This window comes from Ornithodoros turicata, chromosome 10, assembly GCF_037126465.1.
Source record: "Ornithodoros turicata isolate Travis chromosome 10, ASM3712646v1, whole genome shotgun sequence".
NCBI classification, from domain to species: Eukaryota; Metazoa; Arthropoda; class Arachnida; order Ixodida; family Argasidae; genus Ornithodoros; species Ornithodoros turicata.
The window spans coordinates 7,352,849-7,378,254 of NC_088210.1; the positions used below are offsets into that span (position 1 = coordinate 7,352,849).

At 45.5% G+C, this 25,406-nt stretch overlaps 1 protein-coding gene across 2 annotated transcripts in view; it reads right to left on the reverse strand.

The window, feature by feature from the left end:
• Positions 1-1,116: 1,116 nt before the first annotated feature.
• Positions 1,117-25,406, reverse strand: part of LOC135370395 (phospholipid scramblase 2-like) — a 60,803-nt gene continuing 36,513 nt past the window's right edge. For both annotated transcript variants that reach the window (XM_064604137.1, XM_064604136.1), the window contains 3 exons: positions 17,101-17,274; positions 10,181-10,303; positions 1,117-1,530 (listed from right to left, as the gene is read on the reverse strand). In XM_064604137.1, coding sequence (XP_064460207.1) covers positions 1,447-1,530; positions 10,181-10,303; positions 17,101-17,274 — 381 coding nt within the window. In that variant the 3' untranslated portion in view covers positions 1,117-1,446. The remainder of the gene's footprint in view (positions 1,531-10,180; positions 10,304-17,100; positions 17,275-25,406) is intronic.

The following is a 25,406-nucleotide window of genomic DNA, read 5'->3' on the forward strand; positions in this document are numbered from 1 at the left end:
TTTTTGCGACAAAAATTGTTGCTAAACGTCACTGTAGGAAACGAATCACACTGCATTACAAAAAAGTGCACCTTGCATACCTGTTTATTGCCCCTTTAAGATTATGCGACGCTTTGTGAAAATAAAAGGACCACGACACGTTTGGTATGGCGCGACATCGTTTTGGGCCTCTCCAAAAACAAGCGAAGGAGTTGAAACCATTGAAACTTAATTAAGACATTGCCTTTGGAGTTTGCTAATTCCCTCCTAAGGAATTCCCTTCAGATTATGGTATATTGAAATTGATTTTATCTCGGAAAAAGTGATACATGTGTAAGGAACCTCGGGGAACTTGTCCACGGGAGTCGTCGTGGCGGCACGTGTGCCTAAGGAGAGACAGCGAGACGTGTTCTCTTTCCGTAGACTGTCTGACGACGTTACGCTTTATTTACAATATATACATGGGTTGAGGGTCATCACTGGAAGCATATCAAATCACCATAACGAATTATAAGTCAAGTAATGCACTACAGGTGTCTGCCTAAAAGGGTATGGGGGGGGGGGGGAACACGGAAGCGGGTATTACTGCCAGGGGCCAAACAGGTGGCTCGGCCTCCTGCTCGCAAGGCATTTTAAACACGAAAGATGATGAAAGATGATGAAAGATGAAAGTCACTGAAAAGGTTAGCCAGCTGTAGGGATCGAACCCACATCTTCTGGATTTATCTCTTATTTTAAACATTCCTAAGCTGATGGGTGCTTTTAAGTCGAAGGACATGGCCTTCGCCACACATGTTTTCAAAAGATATGTTCGCATTTAGCTGGGACACCCTGTGTACGACGGCACACTCTATCCTAACTAGTCTCCTCTCCCTTCCGTCAGTTGGACTTGGCGACTCGGCGCTGTCGTGTTCGGATGCACCGTCGTCCCGGTTCATAAATGTAGTAGTAGTAGTATTAGCCCGGCATCTGTCATAACCACCTCAACGCCCGTCTACCGCCTCATACGGCTTGCGTAAAGTATTTCGGCGGCTTGCTTATTGCCGTTACTGAGCACACGGAGCTGCCCTTGTTACGACAACGGGAAAGAAAAAATAAATAAACTCCATGGCTTCCGAGGCACGTATTATTTCTGTCTACGAGGTAAATGTTTTTTTATTCCCCAGCAGAGCATTAGTTGAAATTTTCTCGGCAGTGCATTGCGAATCTCTACTTCCACTTTATTTCTGCACTACGTAGAAAGCAGCCGTAAAAATAGATGGACACGGATTTGGTTCTACGTTGGATTGATAAACAATGTAGTCGCACGTTTTGCGCGTATGTTGAGCACATTCTTTGCCGATGTTTGTCCAAGATATCGCAGACGGTGATTTTCACCCGTGTCCCGTTCCGGTCATTAGGAATTCTAACTTTGCTGGCGAAACAAACGAATTATCCGTGAATCATCCGTCGTCTTCGTCGTGGCAGCTACCTGAAGACATCCCATGGCCTGGTCAGTTTCAGGAGCTGGAAGCAGCCAGATGCACAGCCGTCCACATAAAACATGAACCTCTGCAAATAGAAAGATTATTACATCGTTTAGTGTTTACTATACGTGTGTTTTTGCACCTATAGCCACACGGAGATTTCGAGAAGTATTCATAGTGAACATGTACAGCGTATGTCGTCTCGTGTGTGAGCAGCAGGTTTCGTATGAAACTTGTTTTTAAAATATTGTTACTTGGTAGAGCTGTGGCTTTACAGTATGAATATTTTTGTGCCCTCCCGATGTGATTGCAGACTCGCAATAATTCGTCCGTGTTCTTCGATTCCTAGTTTACGTCATCGAGCATGTCAAGTTTGAGCAACCTGTAAACGGGTTCATTTGCTAGTTTTTCAAGACCTGGCACGACTGTGAAGTAAGACCCGAGACAATGAGTTTAAAGAATTTGTTCAGAGAGACGAGAATTTGTCTAAACTCCTTGTCTCGGGTCTTACTTCGCAGTCATGCATCACCAGCTTCTCGGCGCCATTTCGCTTCTGTCGACCTGGCATGAACATTCTTGGCTTGTAATGCCCGAAAATCCAAGACCTTTTCCACATAAGAGTGTGTGCGTGTAGCATGCTTTATTACAGACTGCAACGAAATTTGTTCTGTAAAATGAACGACTCTCTGGCAGGAGTTTTTGAACTTCGAAATCACAGGGAATGACGTATGCATATTCCATGATCTTTCTAAAAACCCAGACCAACATACACTGTATCACAGTTTAGCAACGTGAATTACTGTAGCGTTACCTTCAAAATCCTTTGTGATTATAGTTTCAGCGTGACAGTCGAGTATGTGTATACCACAGTGTATGCGCAAGCACTGTCAGCCGTGGAGCCCAGGTAAAAGCTTTTCAACAGATTTGTTAACGGGATTTTCCTGCAAATAGTGTCTTCTGCGTGTTATTTATTGTTGTACGCACTTAAATTTCGAACATGGGCACACCAATTCGCAGCGACTGAAACTTGGCCACTACAACAACAGCAACTTTAATGTGAGATGATGAATGGGGATTCATCGCCACGGGCGGTGGGGATTACACTAATAAATCTTTAAGAATAAACCCTTTAAGAAAAAACCGTCTTTCAAAATACGTCGTTTTACAATAAACTATGTAAAATTTCCCGATAGAGAATCAACCGCGCAAAAATCACCGCCCAAAAAAAAAACACTCGCCCAAGAATCCGCCCTGAAAAATACGTCGTCCAAAATAAACTATTTAAAAATACTATATCGTTCAAAATATATCCTGTAGTCCAACACAACAGCGGAGTGATATATTAATATCGACGCAGAGGACAGCAGTAAGACGTATAGCTTATATTGGTGGGGGTGCATATGCGAGGGCAGATATGGGTGGTATATGTGATTGTATGTGCTATTCTGTGGCAACACTAGTAAATCTTTAAGAATAAATCATTTAAGAAAAAATCTTTCAAAATACTTCCCCAACCTCTACGATATCTATTTAACCAATCCCTCATTTTATCTTACCTACCACGTGACTGGCTTCACGACAATGTTGTGCCTATTTTATAACGGATCTAATATGGCTGCTTTTCTCACTCTATCTGATCGCTTATCGTTTTATATGATACTGGCTGCCGCGAACTCAGCTTCCCATCATGCTCTCCGCGCTAGGGTAGACAGTAGGATCAGTTCGTTTTAGGTAGGATACGTTAGGGTGTTGGTCTGAGCGCGCTCCGCGTGTTACGTCACGACTAGCCTTGGCCAATCGCCCTTAGTGGCTAGCGGCCATTGCTCTGAGGTGGAAGAAGAAGTAGAAGATTTCGAAACAAACTACAGGCCCATCGCGTGTCGTATGCAAGCTTCCTCAGCACATAATCTGTTCTAATGTTATGAATTACTTGGAGCGCAATAATATCCTGTTTAGTTACCAGCACGGATTCTGCAAGAACTATCCGTGCATTTTCCAGCTATTTGAGTTTTCTGTACACCTCCATAACAGCTTGCACGATCACTTGCAAACCGATGCTGTGTCCATTGACTTTCGCAAGGTATTTTACAAAGTATCTCATCAAGGTGTACTATAGAAACTAAACACTCTTTAAATCAACATTCCAACAGTTAACTGGGTAGCAGCATTCCTGACTGGTCGTACTCAGAGCGTTGTTTTCCATAACAAAACTTCTTCCTGTGTTACTGTAGGATCAATGGTACATCAAGCTTCACTTTCTAGGTCCATTGTTATTGTTACTATACGTCACCCACAGAACCAGTAACCCCCCCTGGACAGCACATGCAAAGGTCCGAGCATCCGCAGCCTAATATGAACATTCATTGAACGCCTCCTGGACGCCTTACTTGGGATGCTCTAACGAGTATACATCAGCAGATGTATCCCACATATGTCACCCTGTGGACACCGCGCGCACCCCATCCGCACTGTGCCCACAAAGCGTTTGAGCACCCCTTTTCGCTCTTGACCCTCCGCCGACCCCTCCTCTCTCGTTTTGTCGCCTGGAGTGTTGCCATCATTCTAGACGAATGATCCGCCAAAGTAGCCAACCGATTCCGCCAGAATCCGCTAAATTTCGCGAAGAACCCGCCAAAATCCCCTAAACGCTGGGTAGTGTCTGAACATGAGAGAACTGATGTTCAACATTTTGCCGCTTGCGTCGATCCCTGTCGTATGAATAAGTGTATGAGTGTGCAAAAATGTAAGAGTGAAAGGAGGATGAGTGAGAGATAGTGACTGGTTTGTCCTTTCAGATGGCGCACCCTGGAAGTCGCTGAGAAGGCGTGTTAGCTTAGCTCAATTGGTAGAGCCCTGGACCGGCAATCCAGAAGATGTGGGTTCGTGTCCTACAGCTGGCTAACCTTCTCAGTGACTTTCATCTTTCATTGTCTGAACATGTTGAGATTGATGTATATTGCACCCCTATTTATGGTGCCTTGCTTCGCATTCTCGTTCATTTCTTCTTTCCCATGTTCCTGACAACTTCAGGGGGGGAGGTGGTATTCGAAACAGCTCTTCCGTGCCGTCTCAAGCCTGAGCGGATTGCCAGAATGGCTTCGACCATGTCCGGCTTCATTTTATTGCGCAACTTGTTCTTTATCAAGTTCAGCTGGCTGAAGGTGTGATGAAGATCCTCCTTGAAGTGAGGAAAAAGCATGTTCTTCCAAATAGCTGAACAGTTGGACCGACGCATGTTATATTCCTTTGCCACGGCACTGTCTGAGAAAGACTTCGAAGTTCCCCGAGATGATTGGCGGTCAGCACTGAACTGGGTTCAGCAATAAAAAGCGCTGTCTTCCCTTCAGTCTCATGTGCTGGATCGATTTTTCTCGGGGCGATGCGAACTGTCTGTTGACCGGACGTGAGGTGTCACGATGCTTTTCTGTGCTTTGCGCTCTCTCCATGCGCCTTCAGGTCTGAGTACTGAGCACACAGCCACAGAATCGGCACTTCACTGTTTCTGTGCAATCTGCCGCCGTTCTGCACCGTACCTGTGCACTTAGCAGAGGGTCCCGGAGCCATTCCTTGCGAAATTTTTGCTTGTAACTCATTTTTGGCATTTCAACAGAATAGAAGAGTGCACGCCGCAACAGACGCTAGTGAAAGCGAGAAAGGAAGCCTTGGACGCAACTCCACCTCCCATTCGATGACACTGTGTGTCGCAGGGGTCTCCACTAGCATGCGCTATTGACCTTGTACCACAGTATTCCTTTGGCTGCAATGCCTTGTGTTTTTGAAAATAAATAAAAAATAGAAATAGAATTGGTAACAGCAATCGGTAGACTTTGTGGGCTACTACAAGAGGGAGCAAGATGTCCTAACAAATTACTTTAATTCGTGTTCTGGCGCAAAATTTCGGGTCATATGTCATCATATCCACTTGTAAACGATGCTGTGCTGGGTGACCGCAACATGTAAGGCCTTAGTAGTTAGGGCCCTAATCTCGTGCCCAAAGGACAGAGCAAAGTCGCTTCTGTCCATGTGGCATGAGATTACGGCCCTAACTACTAAAGGGTCAGGCCTTAAACGTTGTTCTCTGACCGGGGTATTAGTGGTGTGTGTTCTCCAAAAAGGCCAAAGAGGTTCTTGCAGAGAAGGAAAGAGAGCGAGTCGAAAGTGAGCTTCTTGAGCGCAAACTGCCGTCAGATAGCAAAATTTCAGGTGACTGGTTTCGGTTCGGTAATTAGCATACTCTAGGGAATAAATTGATATTTCGGGCTTTTCAGTCAAAATGCGGTGAGAGTCTGAATCCGCTAGAATCCCCTAAATTCAGCCAGGACCCCGTCAGAAATTCCGCTAGCTGCTAAACAATTTTTTCCCCGCTAAATGCAAGTCGAATCCGCCAGATCTGGCGGGAAATCCGCTAAATTGCCAACACTGGCTGCGTTCACGCCAAAGGAGAAACCTGCGCAGAAGGCTCGTTTTCTCGCCACGCACAGAAGAGTGTCACGTGGTGTCATAGCCCGTTGTGTGTGCGGACGATTTCAAACGTCCCTGGGAAGGCTGAGAGACATGGCGGCGTCTGCAGTGGCCTTGCGTAAAACGGTAATTTTCAACGAGAACAGCACCAGTATACAGCTTGAAGTTTGTGAAGCTTCAGGTAAGTATGCCCTATACGTAGGGTTCGTGGTTTTCGGCATTTTCCGAAAAATGCCGGAAAACACCCCCCGAATGATTTTTTTCAGATTCGGAATATTCCGAAAAAATACGAATTTCTCGTATCCTGACAGCTGCCATTCCTGGAACTGCAAAGGAATATCCCCTTGGAATCTCCCTTTGTCGACTATTTCTCGAGCGTGGCATTATCTTTGGGTTGTACCCTTGTTTCGTTGTGCGTAAGCGCTTATAGGAGGATGACCTCAGCTCTGTTGATGAATCTCGTATGGATGATATAAAGCGCGAGTTTTTCGAATATGCTGCATGCTCTGCCCCTCAGGTGGATATATCTCCTATTCAGTTTTGGACGACCCGTTCCAACACATGGCCATTGTTATTAATCGCAAGGAGCGAGCCGCTATGACAGATGCGAGCATGATGATGTACGCTTGCATCTATTACAACAAGAGGTAGTCTCATTGTTTGCTGGTTTGGCACAGGCAATAAAAGACATTGTTAATGAAACCATGAATCAATTCACTTCTTTTCGGTTCGTTGTTACTTCGCCCGCAAAATAGGCTCTCCTTCGTGCGAAATAAATAGATGCCCGTATTCGGGCATTTATTTTTTGGGCGGAATATAGATGCCGAAAAAATCCGATTTATAGTCCCAATATAAATGCCGATAAACAACCCCCGAATTGGGTTGAAAATAAATGCCGAAAACCACAAACCCTACCTATAGGTAACGGGCGCTACACTGCGCGCCACAATCTATGACCGAAATACAGGTAAACGGGCGTGCTGCCTTTGTTTGTGTGCGCTCGCGGTTTAGGATCCATTGTTCTTCAAGTCACTTTAGCCCATTAGTTAGTAAAAAAATGCAACCGGTCCTACCTGTGCTTTTAATGTAGGCATATTAGCGCGTGTATGGTACTTTTATTTTGTGGTGCATTCACTGTGTTCTTGATGTTCTTTCAGGCATAAACGGCTACGCCGCTCGGCATCGCCCATTCCTCGTTGTGTGCGCATCAGCGTCTCCCAGAAACTTTTTTTTTTTAATTGGGTGTTAGCGCCGCGAAGCAACTGTGGCTATGAGCGACGTACAGATGTGGACAGACGGAGAGAGGATAGCAGGAAGGAGTGGGGGACAGGGGGTTAGTATGCGTCCTGGGCCGACTTCAAGGGGAACTGTGCCGACATTCGTCTGGAAAGTCTTCGGAAAACCCAGGGAAAACCTCAGACAGCACAGCCGGCGGTAGGATTCGAACCCACCACCTCCCAGTCTTCAGCACGACCTTGGTTACCACCAACGAGCGGACGCCTTAGCCCACTCGGCCATGCCGCTGGTGTCTCCCAGAAACTGTGGGATGTTCTCTCTTTGAGCAGTCTTGGAATTATTTACTATCTTATGCGTTACAGGTAAGAATGCTAGACAAATGTGAAGTATTGCCAAACGCAACGCTAGTATGCGTATGTGCCATAGGCAGATACGTAAATGATATGTGTCGTTCTTATCAGTGTGCCTCGGCGGCAGAGGTTCGACTTGGCCAGTCAGTCCCAGAGGCTGGCAGACACACAAAGGAACAATATAAAGAAACTGGTTGCCGCTCATAAGGCGTGAAGGAGCGTGAGGATACAGTTGCGTCGATTCCATGCAGGATACCAACTAATTATACGGCGACTAATGTGGATTGTTCTTTTCTTGTTTACATAACGCGGCGATATCGCGAGATATGTATGAACGAGAATTATCTGGATATGGCATCTTGGTCATATTCTTTCATTTGTACTGCTTCTGTCCCAGAAGGCATGTGTGACTGCACATGTAAAAACCACGTGCAAATAAAGCGTTCTGCGTGCATGCTTGCGTCCTTGCATTCATTTTATGATTAAAATTACCATATTTCGATAGGCGCGCGATAGCTACGTGACCAGAATAGATCCTGCACATGTCACTCGAAGATCCGCATCGGCGGTTTTACGACACTCATTTCGAATAATATTCTCTTGATTAGCAGGGTAGTATACAGGGGTAGTTAAAACGTATCCGGGAGCAAACGTGTACGTTCGTGGGGCGTATCCAGTATTCACAACCCGACGTTTGGTGGATGTTGATGGGTTAATGCGGTTAATAGGTTAATAATGACTCGTCTCACTATGTATACTCTAAAATTAGATTATACGCTGACGACTGTGTTATACATCGAAATGTAAGTCGCGCCGAGGACAGTTTATTGTTGCAAGTAGATATGAATAACGTTAACGTAAGCAGATGGTGTGCGGATTGGAAAATGAAAATTAACATATCTAAAAACTAACACGTCTCATTTTTCTTTCCGCAAAATCCCGGGATTTCGTGAGAGCAAATATGACAGGAAAATCAAATATCTGTAGGCCGTCAGGCACAGACTCACTCCTTCGTAAGGAAATGGCACTTTTTTATGACTGGAGGCGGCAGAGGACCGCTACCTGCACGTGCGTACAGATATTTGCTGACTGTCGTTTCTTCTAGCGCAGAAGCTGAACGGACCTTCAGTTCGGCAGCCAGTATATGCATAAAAGTTCGCTCCGAATTGGGGGACACCACCCTCGACGCTCTGTGCTTACTCAAGTCGTGTGTTAATCATTGTACAATGTGATAAGCACGCCAGCGACGGTGTTGTAAACTTTTTAGTGTTTCGTTTCTTTCCATCCCAAGCAGCACAATGCACTGAAAGTCGAGTGCAATAGGGGTGGACGGTATGTGTCTTATCAATGTGCTTTAGTCTCACGAGTCTGTTCAAGGCCTTCCACCTACCCGTCCACCCCCATTGCACTCGACTTTCGGTACATTGTGCTGCTTGGGATTCGTCTCTTTTTGTTGCTGATCCTCATTCAAGTGGAATGTTACAGCGTTTGAGGAAATAATATTTCCTGTTACTTCAAGTGTAGCAGAACTCGCCTTCTTTTCACGTGCAACAGTGAAATGCACATGAATAGAAAAGGAGTGGCATTGTCATAGCAGAAAAAACACAAAAAGAAGAATAAAAAAGGAAATGTGAGAATTTCGCCGTCACTATTTTAACCATGTGGTTACACTGCGAATTTTCGCGAGCTTTCCTTCAGGAAAAGGTAGCAGTGACAGAGCGCACATGAGCTGGGTGCAACACGCCGATATAGTCACTTGAGATAAATGAACATGGTTAGATAATGGCGGGTAATCTTGCTGTCCTCTCTCCATCTGTCCACGTCTGTACGCCGCCCATAGCCACAGCTGCTTCGCGGCGCTAAATAAAAAAAATGGCGGCGCTAAAATAAAAAAAATGGCGGGTTAGATTATTGACTTTACTTGGAAGCACTATCTGAACTCGTCACAATCCCGAAATCCCGTCCCGGGATCCCGGGATTGAATCCCGAAATCCCGGTACTGCAAAAATGGCTCGGGATTGACAACCCTTGTCTTGTATTGAGTCTGGATTAGGTACGTAACCCAAAGAGGTTATATACTGAAACTTCAGGAGTGGAAAAAAACGGCCGAGCGGTGAAAAAAAAAAAAAAGCGAATCGATGGACACCTGCTGACTCAGGTACCTCTAGAGTGTTTTCTTTTATGCAAACATTCTAAAAACAAAGGCGTTCGTTCCGTCCGCCCCACCTACTCAAGCTAAGATTTTGACCCGATACAGACATACGTCTGACGAAATGATTCTTTTCTATCGGCTCCCCGCAAGACGCAGCTGAAAAAAAAAGGTAAACTTTGCCCGCAACCATACTCGCGGTGTCATTTTGGTGTCACTTCCGACGTCGCCACAGGATTGACCTCTCGTCTCTCCCAGTGACTCGTACTCCAGAAGATCTGGTATATAACCCCTTGACGTGCACCTATTGATGATGATCATGACTGAACCGCATAAATCTGTTAATTAATATGTTATAGTCGTCTTGAGTTAAACAAGTATACGTGAGACTTTTTGCCATTCATCGAATTCACTCTTTCTCTTCTAATCACTTTTGTAAGCACTCTGAAACAGCGTTCACGACCATGATTTTGTAGGCTTTGAAATAAACCACTCAGATGAGTGTGCTGGAAATAAATCCGAAAGGCTAAGAGACTTACGACCAAAATGGCGCAACCGATCAGACATCCCTTGATGTAGACGTCCAGGTTCGGGTGAAATGAGATCGTGATGAACTCTTCGATCCTGATCTCCCCCACTACAGTGCCTGGCAGTGTTTGCACCTGAAAAGTGTATCAAAATGTTAAGAGCCTGCTTATAGTCTCTTAACAATTGACAATGCCATTACAAGGTTCTCTGTCACTTGTGGCAGCGCTCTGTGGCCACATGTGAATGCAAATAACCAGAGTTCAGCTGTTTCGTCTGGTGCCAGCAACCCCGCCCTACCGGCCTGCTATACCAAGCCACAAAGGCAACTCTTGCCATTATCAGCTGTCAACAGAGTGCTGCCCTGATGACCGCAACAGGAGGTAATGCAGCACTCTTTCCACTTCTACACAGGATGCGCCACAAGGAGTCGCCGTATAAGGTAACGGGCGGTGCTATCCGCCACGCGCTCCTGTGTTCCCTTTCATATAGCTCACCATAATACATCAGATAGTCACCAGGTTGTACAACGCTTTTCACACTTTCGCCATTAAAGCTCATCCACGCCGATTTCTCGAGTGTACCCAAACGACACGTTCATTAGGAAACGCTGAATATGTGTGTAAAGTAGTTATGCCACGCCGACCTGCGGTTTGTTAGAAAATCGACCTTCCTTACTTTAGTTACGCAGTTCACAAGTACACAGCTCACTAGAGTTTCTCTGATATTCCAACTTGTGGTCCGTAAACCCGATGTTGGCGTCATACATGAGCTTGGCTTGACACAACACTTGACTTGGTTTTTTCCACCGACCCGGGATGGCACCTCCAATCTCTCGTGCATTTCATGTTTCTTGCTGAGCGCCGAAAATGCTCGAGTGCTTCTCTACCGACTGAAAGAACAATTCAGCATTCAATGCCGATTTTTCGTACCATAAGTTTCCCAAAGATGAGATGCGAAACTCTCGTAATGCAGCGATCGGTGATAGCTGCGCCACCTTTCTCGGTGACACTTTCCAAAGCAGCGATTTGCTCCAAACATTTCCCCCTGAATGATACGAAAGCAACACGCGACTCGAAGAAGAATTTGCAGTTTTCGTACGAAGGCATCTTAACCGGGCTTGTGTGCCAACGATATCTGCAGCCAGAGATTGCAGAGGCACGACAAGACAGTGGACAAAGATAAGTCGAAGCCATAATAATAATGTTCGCTTGTAACACAACAATCATGCACTGAAAATGTCATCACATTGAATGAAGAAAAGTAATGTGCCAGATACTGTTTCATCTCATATACTCGTCTCGATCAATGAGGTACTGATTATCCATTTGGTTGAATGGCAAAAGGAAAGCACCTTGCCGGAAACCGATGACCGTTTTATATATAGAGAGAGAGATTTTGGGTTTAATGGCACAAAGGCAACAAAGGTCATAGAGCGCCAAAACTATGGTGAGTGTGTGGTGGTGGAAGATGATTATGGGAGAGATTATGGGAGAGATGATGTGAGAGAGAGTGTGTGTGTGTGGTACTTAAAAGGCTATCTACAGGTATGAGTGATAAGATGGACCAGGATAAGAGAGAGAGGAGGATGACGATAACAAGTGAGTATGGGAGTTAAAGCTATCTACAAGTGTGAGCGATGAGGTGATCCAGGATGAGATATTTACATGAGGAGTTCGGTGATACTGGATAAAAGCGGAGCAATGCTTAACATCTACATCTGATTAAGTAACCCACACATGGTCAGAAATTGGATGACATTATCAAACGGCACAAGAGGAGTGTCACCCAATAGGAGGGCTGGATGGAATGGGACATGGTATCTGTAGAATGCGGTGAAATACTGTTGGCGTTGTTGTTCGAAATGAGGGCAGGATGCCAGCACGTGCAAGACAGTCAAGCTGTCACCGCAGTGCGCGCAAGCTGGCCAATCCTGACCTCTGAGTAGGTGGTGATGCGTGAGCCATGTGTGCCCTATCCTCAATCTCGCGTAAAGGACTTGGAGGATCTGTTGATGTGTTCAGTCCGATGCGGGGGGAAAACGTGTGGCTGTGTGAGGTGTAGCTTGTTATTTTCTTCCATGTCCCACTCCTGCTGCCACTGTGTCTAGACAGCTCTCTTTAACACTGGCAGGATGTCTTGGTAGGGTAGCCCGAGAGCTGACTCCTCTTGTGCCAACGCTCGCCGAGCCTCACGGTCGGCTCGTTCATTCCCGGGGATCCCAGTGTGGCTGGGGACCCAGCAGAGACAGATTGAAAAGCCTCGGGAACAAAGTTGAGTCACAAGCGCCCGTACTCGCTTGACGAGGTGATGCTTGCTGTCATAGCATGAAAGCAGCGCACGCACAGAGCTTAGCGAATCGGAGTAAATTACCAGTGATGGCCAGTAGTTAACTACATGTAGCTAAACTACCTGATTGTAGTTAAAAAGTAGTTATCAACTACTTGCAGAAATGTAGTGGCAACTACTAGTTAAACTACTATTTTAAGTAGTTAACTACAGTAGTTAGGTTACTGTAGGCGCCAACTACTTCCGATTTTGCCGCAAGCTTCACGGCACGATTGTGCTTCCGACTTTTACCTTGAGCTACTTGTTTGATGAGAACGGAGGTGCAGAGCAATTGTGTCGTGCATGTGTACTAAATCTTCACTTTTAATGCTTGTCTAATGTAGCCTCATTTGCTGCGAAATAATTCGGCAACTTAGTTTATCGCGTAGGCACAGAAAGAATCCCGCCGCAAGCTTTGTGTTTGACGATCGTAGCAATGCCTTGAGCCAAAGTTTACTATTGCTTGTGATTCATATTTAGGTGTCGAAGAACACTACAAGAGATTGGTGTTGGTGGACGACGTTAAATAGTTATGGATGTAGTTAAACTACATTGCAGTAGTTAAAAAAGTAGTTTTAACTACTCCCCCGAAAAGTAGTTGAACTAATAGTTAAACTACTCAATCACAAAGTAGTTAGTAGTTATAGTTAAACTACTGTAGAAGTAGTTAGTGGCCATCACTGTAAATTACTGAATTACCGTTTTACAGGCCGCGCGTTCGGAGACACGGCCCACCCGAGGGCGGACTGCGATATCGAAGGGCTCCACTCCTGTATATGAGGTACCAGCTTCCATTTGCCTCCATCCGCTGCGCACACGGATGTGGAGGGAGACCAGAGCTTTTGTTGAATTGTTACAGAGACAAGTTGAAGGTAGAAGGGATACTCATATGATTCCGTAGCGACGCCCCAAGCGTTCCTGTAATTGCGCTCGGGAATCAGACCATATTTTTTCCAGCGCTATTAGTAAAGTTGACCGGAGCTGTACCTTACAACAAAACTTCAAACGCCACGAAGTTCAACAGGCTTGGTACACCCAATAGTAAAGCTCTCACATCTGGTTGACTGCCCTTGAGACGCCTGTCTTCCTTACCGCAACCATTTTCTTGTTGAGGCCCGCCCGTAGTTCGTGTGTTTGTGCAAAAGGTGTTCGTCTCACTCAACTTTAAAATTAATATTACCATTACGTTGATTCCATTACACCTGATTACATTCCACCTTCCATTACATTGATTGATTGATATGAATTTCGTGCGCTGGACTACTAACAGACTATCAACGAAAGTGAATATAAAACGCTACGCTCCTATGCAGCCGTAACTCGTATCGACGTATCCCTGTTTGTAACAAGGACTTCGAGATGGGCAGACACTCGTAATGCCCACGCTCTACCATCACAAAAATATTGACGATAAAATCCGTTGATAAAACTGGGACGGGAAGGAATGCAAATGAAAACAAGTGCACTGTAATAAAGCAAGAGCTGTGATAGCACAGATGAAACGCAGAAAGCCGAGACTAACACAAAACCCGCAGGGCTAACATAGGTCAAGCAAAAACCTGCACTCCCTTATTGGTGATCGAAAGTAACGGCTCGCTGACCAGCGGTCAATGACCGCTGGTCAGCGGTTGACAATGATAGTTGTAACCATTGTCATCCTTTTTCGTCATCAAACTGTTGACAGTTAAACGTGCATGTAGTGCTCTTATTCACCTTTCAGGAGGCAGATACCGCAGCATATTTCTTTCAATATCTGCCTGGGGACGATGTCTTTGAGAACTTTCGGTGCCCTGGTCATAACAACAACCATCGACTCAGTTTCAACCTCGAATGAAGTGACCATCCCAGATCTACAAAAGGCATGTTGACTGCCACAACACAAGTAGTAGCTTTACCTTGTAGTGTGGTCGGGTTCAGTAGGTTCGTAAAATTCAATGGCAGAGTTCCCGTTCACGCCAGAACCGCCGCGACGTACAACGGTGCAAAGACACGGATTGGATGTGATTTCTACTGGTACTGAGCTGTAAAGGCCACATCGAGTCGCATTTTTGTCTTGTCTTGAGACGAGTTGACTCTCCCAGATGCTGTGACTGCGGTGCTCTAGAGGATCTGGAGCACATTCTTCTTCATTGCCCCCACTACCAACCTTCCCGAACCGCACTCTCCGAGCCTCAGCTGGAACTTTCAGCTGGAACTCAGCTGGAATATATATGACACTTTCTCCAAGATGGAAGTATTGTCAGCTGGACACTCACCCCTTCTCCCTATCAAAATTGATTGGTCCCTGGCCCAATCCAGCCCTCCAACGATCTGCGCTCAAAGCTCTTTTTACCGTTCTGAACACAACGAACTTCGATTGCTATTGGGAAGGGGCTCATGATTTCATTCCCCGCATTCCCACACATCATCTCAAAATGAAGAATAATTTGGTCTACTGGCACTAGCGATAGCGATGCCGCTGGGGCCGCCAAACAGCAACTATACAGAAGAAGAAGTGTGCCAGGCGGCGGGGAATAAGCGCACAAAGCTACAATGAAAAGCTCCAGGTGGCGCTGGACGCATTAGGAGAGTTACCTCCCGAAGGGATCCTACGTGGGAAGTTGCGACGTTCGGCACTCAACTTCAGGATTTCACGTTAGCTTGAAAAGAAATCTTGATGGTACTTGATTCATGTCCTCTTCATTATGTAGTATAGACGAAAACACGAGTATGCACAATTTTCAAACAAAAAAGATTACGCTTGCAAAAAGAAAAAAAAAATAGTGTCGTGATCGTACAGTACTGAACACATTTATTTTTCATATTACGGAGACGTCATAGTGAAGATTTTCAAATAGCGTATTTTTGAGCAAAAATAGTAGCAAAAACGGCGTATTTTCAAATACTTCTATCGTTCTCTTCTTGACACATTCTCCTTATTCTCCTTAAGAGAATTTGAGAGAGAAAGAGAAAAAGAGACTTCATAAGAGAATGCAGTCGTGTGCAGTCATATGTGTGTGTGGTGTGTGGTTTTGCCTACCGTTCTGACGTCTTACTGACTCCAGGGCAGTGTACCGCCTCAGCGGTGGTGAATCGCCCACCCCATCGTCACCCATTGTATGTGTGTGTGTTTGTATGTACTGATTCTACTGACTATCAGCCCTATTTAGCATCGTTCATCACATCATCATCACGACACATCTCATCCTGCCCACTGTGCCTTGGGGTAGTGTGCCGCACCTTATGTGGCCGATTTCCCCATTCATTATCCTTAATTTATTTGTTGTTTTTGTTGATTACAAGAACCGAAGAAGAATCCGTCCAGTCAGTCCATTGCAGTGCACGTCACAGCCAATTTGTTCAATCTATAGATTGGTCAAGAACTTGCATAAACTCAAAGATACTGCGGGCGTACAGCTTTTGAGTGGAAAAATATGCTTCTTCCAGCACTGAAATAAGCATGGCTAGACCATGGCCAGGGTATAGTAGTCCTCCCTTGTCGAAGTAGCTGCTGAACTCACTTTCAGGGATCTGTGCGGATTATGAAAATGAATTTCTAGCTAGTATGTAGCTCTTAACCATGACCTATCCCGCCTATCCGATCCCAAACTAGGAGACAGAAACTTGAATAAAGGTGGATACGGGGTTTATTGAGCGCACTGTATACATTTTCTAAAGAGGAATTCTTAATCACTTTCTAACTAGCCTTTATAAAATCCTGTATCAAGCACACTGTATACAGCTTTCATACGTCAATTTTTCCGTTTTGTAACCAGTTCGAATTAAGTATGTATTAAGCAAAAAAAAAAAAAAGGAATTTTGGACAAGGAATTCCATTTCTTTTTTCTTTTTTTATGTACCATGTCATTGACCATTCTGTCATGCGTCGTACGTTGACAGAGATTTCAAAAGCGTTTCCATCACTGTTGACGCACTATGGGTTGAGGTTGTACACCTGCGCACCAGAATCCAGGTTTCTTTCCTTTCTTTTGATGGATGGAATGAAATCTTTTGATGACGTGAAATACTTCAGCAAGTCCGGAAACAGCGCAGGAACGGCATCGTCTGTTAGCGTCACCCGTTCATCGGAATCTCAACGTATTCGTCGCCAATGACATGCCGAAGAGTCCTCACGATATACCCTTCCTGTAAGTGCTGTTCACACACTGCGGAGTCAATTGTCAGTTCTTTTTCCGCGCGCTTTACGTTACGCGTCCTCTCTTCTCTGCGGACAGTTTCCTTCGGTGATCGGAACAGGAAGACCTCAAGTTCGTCCTCTCGATGGAATGGACCCTGCCGTGAAGACTGCGTACCCAGACTTCGCTAGGTGACACGCAAAAGCGCCCAAAGAGACGCAAACTGCACGAACAAATGCTGAAAACAACACACGTTGACTTGACAAGTAAGCGTCTGCTTCCCGCGGCCCGACTCGCTTAGTGGTTGCAGCGCCCTCTGCGGCGCCAGAACGTGTCATTGCGCTTTGCGCTTCCCTATATCGCACATGGCGTGTATAACAACTTGAGCAGCATTATAATTCATTGTTATGTTCTTTGTATTTCAACCTGTTGCCTCGTCTCGGGAGCCTTAACTTGTTTGTCAAAGATGCAAACCTAATACAGGAACACACCTTTAACACAGTCGGAAACTTCGCGAGGCACAGGAACGGGGGTGAGGTGGAGCCAAGGATCTTCAATGCAGCCTTTCCCTTGGCGTCATAGATAGTGAGAGAGGTACCCAAGATGTTGTAATCCTCCGAAATAGATGAAATTCTCCTTCCAGGAGGGGCTTCGATCTCCATCTCCTGAAAGTTAGAACAGAAAAAGATTGGGAAGTATGGGCGGATAAAATGCAAGGTTTCGTGCAGAAGAAAATGAAATGCAGGCTTTGAAGTACAGCGAAGCCATACCGCTTACCCGACAATTCTTATCGTGGACGTTCCATTCGCTTCACTGAATGACTGCAATGTCGTATTCTATCTACACGTTCATTGACGACAAAAATGCTCCAGCATCATACTCTCTAGCCCTCACCAAAATCAGTGTCCAGTTGCGGTGATTCTGAGTTTGGAATCCCGCTACTTGTTTTTTTACCCCGAGATTCAATTTCATTTCGCCTGAATAACAGCACTGCACAAGTTTTTGTTTTTCCATATCATGTAGACGTTCCACTGCATAGGAGCTATACGGTACATAAAGTACCTTCGGACAAAGAATATACAAGTGTCAGCACATGTTTCTTTCTTTCTTTCTTTCTTTATTTACCCTCAAGTCACATGGAATTACAGAGGGGAGTGGGAGGAAGCAAATGAAAAAAAAAAACAAAAACAAAGTTACACATAAAATATGTCGTGCAGTAAGGAACGGAATCTTGTTGAGTCCCGGACCACTGCGATGGCCGCAGGTAGGTCATTCCAGTCATTTGCTGTCTTGGGAACGAATGAGTTCTGGAAATGATTAGTTCGACTAAAGGGAATGAGGACTTTCTCAGGATGATCCAAGTACCTAGATATGCGGTGAGGAGGAGAAAAAAGAGAATACCTGGGAAGAGTGTCATTATAGTAGATTTTATGAAACAGCAACAGACGAGAGAGTTTACGGCGTAGAGAAAGAAATGTTCCGTATGTAACTTCAAAAACATTCGTAAAAGATATCGTTCTCCCTGACATTGGACCCTATACAGAATGTTCACGACACCTATGGCCGCATGTCCCTCAGAAAAGAAAGCGACAAAAAGCTGACGCCGTGCCCAAGCTGCATAAGTATCACAAAAAAGGCGTACCAGAACATTTCCGTAGTACAGGGACCGTCTTGCTAGGCCTTCTGACGTACGAATGAAAGCACCCCTCCCACCCATACACTCGCACACAAAAGAGAGAAAACAGAATGTTGAGGTTATATTAGTGACTTCAGTGTTTTAGAGGTGCCGCCACTTCGAATTATATCTGGTCTTCGCATTTCTGTCCGCTGGCTACTGCAAACGATACGCTCTAGAGAGGGCTTTTGAAAAACGATAGCACTGTCAGCCATCGTTAATACATCGTTGAATATACAATGTGTTTCACCTGACGTGAGCAGCGGAAATCATATTAAAAGAATCTCTTTGCCTGAGCACTATGCTGGTGAACGCCATGGTCAACTCAATTTATCTCGTGGAGATTTTGCCATGACTTCCTAGTCCTTTTACGAAATTTAATTCTCGAGAACTTAATTCCCAATTCATCTTTGAAATTTGCCAAACACTTAACAACACTTTGCCGATATCACATTTTTTTAGAGGAAGAGAAAGCACACGTCTGATCTACCGCATTGCATTTTAAAATATTTTCCATATTCATTTGGTAATAGCTGAAAAAAGCGAAACACAGTACGAATCAAATACTTTCAAAGAGTACAAATTATCGGCCGAGATCTGTTCTAGGTCAAACTAATCATTATCCTAACTTATCCAAACTAATCCTAATCCTAGGTCATTGTAGTATCTTGACGTCTTCACTCCAGACACACAAGCGATATCCAAAAGGTTAACGCAGCTTTATTGCTGCACAAGTCGAAACATGCGGCTACAGCAAAACAGGGCTGCTGCCCAGAACGAAGATAGATGACGAAGTGTTCACGCGATGCACGCGCAACTGACCAGCTCGGCGAAGCGCCAACAAAACAAACACCACATTTCCTTCCCCTTAACAACGAAGTACAACCCTTACATAATAGACCTTTCCTTTCTTTTTCTTAATAAACATATTCCCCCCCCTTACATAATAGGACAAAATACTATAAGTGGGCACCTCGCACTTTCAGTCTAATTATTGTTATGACATGCACAAAAAATAAGTTATTTCTAAACCACCCAAACACTAAAGCTTTCACTGGTAGCACACTTCTTTTTTTTTTCTTTTTTTCTTTTACCACACAACACTTCTATGTACTTTGGAAACGTTCTGGTGGATGTCGCCCACGTGTAGGGTACCTTCGAACCTGAGCCCCATTGATGACTGAAGGTGACCCAACAGGCTCCTCTGTCAGTGCCGCTGCTGCCCTGGCAGGTGATGTGCTGACCAGTGGCTGATGGGACGAAGTACATTCCTGTGCGTCATTCTCCGATGTCAAAAGCTCCGGGACTGTTGACACTGACACACCCTTGCTGACCGTCAAAGTTCTGCGTCGCAGGTGATCCTGGTGTCTCTTCCCGACGAATGGTTCCCTATCTGTACTGATGTGTACGCGGTATGTAACAGGTCCTGTCTTCTCCAGCACAGTTCCTGGTAACCAACGTGGTCCATTCCGGAAATTCCTCACATACACATGCTCTCCAGTTGCAAAGAAACGTTCCTGTGAACGTCTTCCCAGCATTTGCGTGAATTGCTTTCGTCGGACGACGTCTTCAGTTGACGGTTTGAGGCAATCTAGCCGCGTTCGAAGATTTCTGTTCAACAAAAGCTGCGCGGGTGACTGCTGCGTCGTGGCGTGTGCTGTGTTCCTGTAGCTTAGTAGGAAACTAGCCAGTCGAATGTCGGCCGGTCGATGTATGTCTTTGCGCAATGCTTCCTTTACAGTGCGCACAAACCTCTCCGCCAAACCGTTGCTCGACGGATGATAAGGAGCACACCTGACGTGCTTCACCTCATTCATTTTGAGGAATGCCTCAAACTCTGGGGAGCAAAACTGGGGGCCATTATCCGTGACTATCGTTTCTGGCATCCCGAATCTTGCGAACAGTTCACGCGCGTTTCGTATTGTCGCCTCTGAAGTTGTGGACTTCATCTCAAACACTTCGGGCCACTTCGAATGGGCATCTACCGCAACCAGGTAGTTAGTTCGTTGAAATGGCCCCAGAAAATCTAGGTGGATGCGTTGCCACGGCTTCGTCGGCCAAGCCCAGGGGTGCAGTGGCGCGACAGTGCTGACGCTCCGTTGTTGTTGGCAGTCTTCACAAGAAGATACCAAGTCTTCGATATCGCAGTCTACCGATGGCCACCATACATAACTTCGTGCTGTCTCTTTCATTCGAACTACGCCAGGATGCCCTTCGTGTATTTCCTGGAGGACTTCTTTCTTCAGTTTGTGAGGAACCACTACTCGTATCCCCCACATAAGACAACCCCTGGAGTATGTCAGCTCCAGCTTCCTCACGTAGCATGGTTTGAGGTCATCATCAGTGGCCTTGCGTGGCCAACCTTTCAGGACGTAGTGTGTAACCCGTGCTAATACGTCGTCTCTCGAGCTATATCTGAGCTCTGTACGGGAAAAGTATCCAAGCGAATGAATAAAATTCGCTCACAACATCCGTCACCTTGCTTCCATCATTCTTCACTGGAAGGCGGGACAGACAGTCTGCTTCGTAGTTCTGCTCTCCTGCTCGGTAGCTGAGCGAGTAAGTGAGCGTGTAAGGAAATGTGGTGCTTGTTTTGTTGGCGCTTCGCCGAGCTGGTCAGTTGCGCGTGCATCGCGTGAACACTTCGTCATCTATCTTCGTTCTTGGCAGCAGCCCTGTTTTGCTGTAGCCGCATGTTTCGACTTGTGCAGAAATAAAGCTGCGTTAACCTTTTGGATATCGCTTGTGTGTCTGGAGTGAAGACGTCAAGATACTACATGTTGGCGACGAGGACGGGATGAGCGCCGGCGACGAGAGGGCAGCGGCGACATCTACGGAGGCGACAGACAGCAGCGTCCAGCAAAGAAGCATGGCTCTAATTGGGCAAGTAGAACCCTTTGATGAGTCTGCATCACAGCGATCGCGTCGATGCTATTCTGAGCATAGTAGGAGGCAAGACATTCAAGCTTTTGAAAAATTTGGCGTCTCCTGAATTGCCTGCAACAAAGTCGCTAGACGACCTGTTAAAGTTGCTTCGCGATCATCTTTCGCCGACACCATCCGTAATTGCAGAACGTGCAAAGTTTCACAGCAGAGCTCAGCATGACAGCGAGCCCATTGCGGACTTTGTAGCCGAACTCAAGAGATTGGCAGAGACATGTAATTTCGGAACTGTTCTCGATGAGATGCTGAGAAACAGATTTGTAACAGGCCTTTTACGACTCGACATTCAGACGTCGTTGTTCACGGAACCTGAAACGATTTCGTTTAAAAAGGCGGTTGAGAAGGCGATGTCGTTGGAAAGAGCTACAAGGAATGCGACAGAATGTCACTCAAAGAAATGTGATGTGAAGTATCAACCTGATAGCACCCTTCAGAACATCAGTGTTGAGAAGAAAGTTTTTGAAGCGAAATGTCATCGGTGCGGGTCCGATAAGCACCCCTCCAAGAAATGTCCTTTCCAGGGCGCGACTTGCTTCAAGTGCAAAAGGACAGGGCACATAGCTTCGGTTTGCCAGTCGTGCAGGAAGTCGGACATGAACTCGAGACTGAAAGGGCGAACGAGGCGTACGTTGCAACGCATGGCGTCAGAACAACACTCGAGTGAGGTGTTGAAAACGCTCGGTACTCGAGTTCGTGAACGTCCCATCATTTTCACTATGGAAGTCGAAAACATTACGATGGAACTAGATACGGGAGCAGCCGTGTCGGTAATCTCGTTGAATGACTATAGGTCATTATTTTCAAGTAAGGCATTACTGCCTACGTCACTGACTCTAAGGACGTACACAGGAGAAGCGGTAAAGCCTTGCGGAGTCGTTAAAGTTAGTCACAATGGTTGTGAAGACGAGCTTTCTTTGTACGTATTGAAACAAAATGGTACTCCTCTCATCGGAAGAGAATGGTTACGAAGTATTCAGCTGGACTGGCAAAGTTTGAACACCGTCCGTGCTGGTAGGAAAGAAAGCGTCGTTCCTTTACTGGACAAGTTTGAAGACGTTTTTTCGGAGGCACTGGGCCAAATTTCGGACGTAGAGGCTACACTGGTCCTCAAGGAGGGAGCAACCCCACGTTTCGTCAAAGCACGTAGCCTTCCGTTGGCATTAAGGCCAGCAGCTGAACAAGAAATTGGCAAGCTGGTAGAAATGGGTGTATGGACACCAGTTACCAACAGTGAGTACGCCACTCCCATTGTTCCTGTTGTAAAAAAAGACGGATCAGTACGCCTGTGTGGCGACTACAAAGTCACGTTGAATCCATACCTGAGTGTGGAAAACTATCCGCTACCAAAGGTAGACGAAATGCTCAGTGCTCTGGCTGGAGGAAAACTGTTTTCTAAGATTGACTTAAGCCGAGCATACCTACAGGTACTGATGAGCGCAGCATCCAGGAAGTATTTAACCGTGAGTACGCGCAAAGGACTGTTTGAAGTCAATCGCCTGCCGTTCGGAGTTGTTTCGGCCCCGGCGTTATTTCAACGCATCATGGACACCATGTTGAAAGGCTTAGATGGAGTGGTTTGCTACCTAGATGATATTCTGGTAACCGGACGGACAGAAGCCGAACACATGGAGAATTTACAAAGCGTGTTGAAATGTTTGAGCTCAAGAGGAGTGCGGGTCAAGAAAGAGAAGTGCGAATTTTTGAAGTCAGAACTGCAGTTCCTAGGACATGTAATCGGGATGAATGGCATTTCCACGGCACCAGCGAAGGTGCAAGCGATTCTTGAAGCGCTAGCTCCCAGTGACAGGAAGGAACTTCGCTCATTTTTGGGCATGGTCACCTACTATGCCAAGTTCCTGTCCAAGCTGTCTTCGATTGCGTACCCATTAAATCGACTTCTCAGCGAGAAAGTAAAGTGGACGTGGTCATCAGAATCTCAACGCGCATTCGAGGCCCTCAAGAAGGCTATGGCATCTGCGCCGGTGCTTCAGCACTACGATCCTAGTTTGCCGCTTCAAGTGTCTGCTGACGCCTCACCGTACGGCGTTGGAGCAGTATTAGCGCACGTGGATAGTGATGGGACTGCGAAGCCAATAGCGTATGCTTCAAGAACTCTGACAGAAAGCGAGAAGAACTATAGCCAAATTGAGTGCGAAGCGTTGCCTTTAGTCTTTGCAGTGAAGCGTTTTCACTGCTACATTTACGGGAGAAGCTTTTGTCTGGTCACGGATCATAAACCACTAGTGACGATCTTTGGTCCAAAGACAGGGATTCCGCCCATTGCAGCGGCGCGTCTACAGAGGTGGGCAATAACGTTATCTGCCTACACTTGCACGCGCAACTGACCAGCTCGGCGAAGCGCCAACAAAACAAACACCACAGTCATCCTAATCCTAATTAACGATACCTGAATGGAACTCGTTGTCTTTTGGTGTTGCGAACTGTACAATTAACCAATCTGAGGACGCTGTTTCCGAGTTGTATGATTAACAACAGTAGTTTTGTATATTCTTGTTATTCCCCTCCTGCTTGGGCAGTGCCCGCAGTATCGTGAAATAAATAAATAATCCAAGATGTGGTGGACAAAGAAAACACCCTGTTACGTTCCGTCTCTGATATGACGTCTTACATGTCTAGTTCTCCCGAGAGATCGCTTAGGTTGTTCCACACACGCTCCTTATTGATGCGCATGACCTTGGGACACTCTGAAATCAAGAGGACGGTGACCGCGTGTGGCAGGGCTTCATCGAAGCGTTATTGTGGACGTGCGTTCCTTTGTCGCCACTCGTTCAAATGAGAAGGAGAAGAACACTTGTCCACGTCTAAGTTGAAGTACAGAAGGTATCCGTTCATTTTAAATCGTTCCTAGCTGCACTTGAAACATTTTTCACCCAGCTCTCGTAAGAAGTTAAAGTAGGGACTTTTGACGGGGTCGTTTTTAAAGTCGTACTCCACTCGCACTTGGTCACCGTCCACGGACAGCATCGTACGCATGCCAGGTGTATTGGGAAAATTTCCTTCTTGGGAAAAATGGGCTTTCCTAACCTTTCCCTTCGCTTCCTTCAACGCAGTCTTAGGCTTGCGCCCTCTCATGTAAAAAAGCTCGCTTACACGACTTCCATTAGGCGAAGTTTTGGCCTATCTGGGACCACTACCAGGGCTACCTCTGCAGTTGCTCAGTTCTTGGCTTAACTGGACTGCATCAAGAAATATTCACTTCGATAGATGGGTAAACATCCAGTGAACCGGAAAGGAGTGTGAAAAGAAGAGTATCAGGACCAGAGCAGCTGATATTTTGAACAGAGACTGTTCTTCTTCTGGGCACCGTCCTCATCATTGTCAGTCGTCCTCTCAGTCAAGTCTTTTTTTTTTTCAACTCCCATCCATGAGAGTAGTGAATAAAGTTCATTATCATTATTATTATTTTCTCTTCCTTCTTTTTTATTATCTCTTACACTGACTCCTCGCGGATTGAATCTGTCCAGAAGAACTTTCTACACATTGTACATAGCGTGATTTTGAGAAAGAGCACTGACTGAGAATGTATCTCTACAGAGAGATAATGTCATTTCTTAACCTCGAACCACTCTCAACGCGACGCCCTTTTAATGATATTATGCTCTGCTATAAGATCTTGCACAGTTTTCTCGATACACCATCTTTATTACATCAGCTTCACATTGTCTTACCTGTTAATGTAACCAAACACACGAATATATTGTACCTATCCCACTACATCCAATCCTCTCTTGATATCTTTATAAACCTCATACAAACGTCTTCAAAACTCTCCTCTTGCGTGCACTGAGTAACATGTGAAGTTGTACAGCTTTTGTTCCTTCCCTTTTAGTGCAATGTACTGTATATCTGCATGTTTGTACTGTATATATCAAAGATATTCCTGTTATGTTCTTGTTCCTGAATATGTTATGCTTTACCCAATACGTATATACAGGGTGTCCCAGCTAACTGCGAACATATTTTAAAAAATATATATGACACTTTCTCCAAGATGAAATCAATTGCAATATAGCATATGCTGAGGGGCACTCCTTAGGAGGACATTAGCAAAGTACAAAGGCAATGTCTTAATTAACTTTCATTCATTAACTTTTCAATGATAAACGCTACGAAGTTGTCCCAATGAGAACGTCTGTTCCTTTCGGTCACCTGATATCG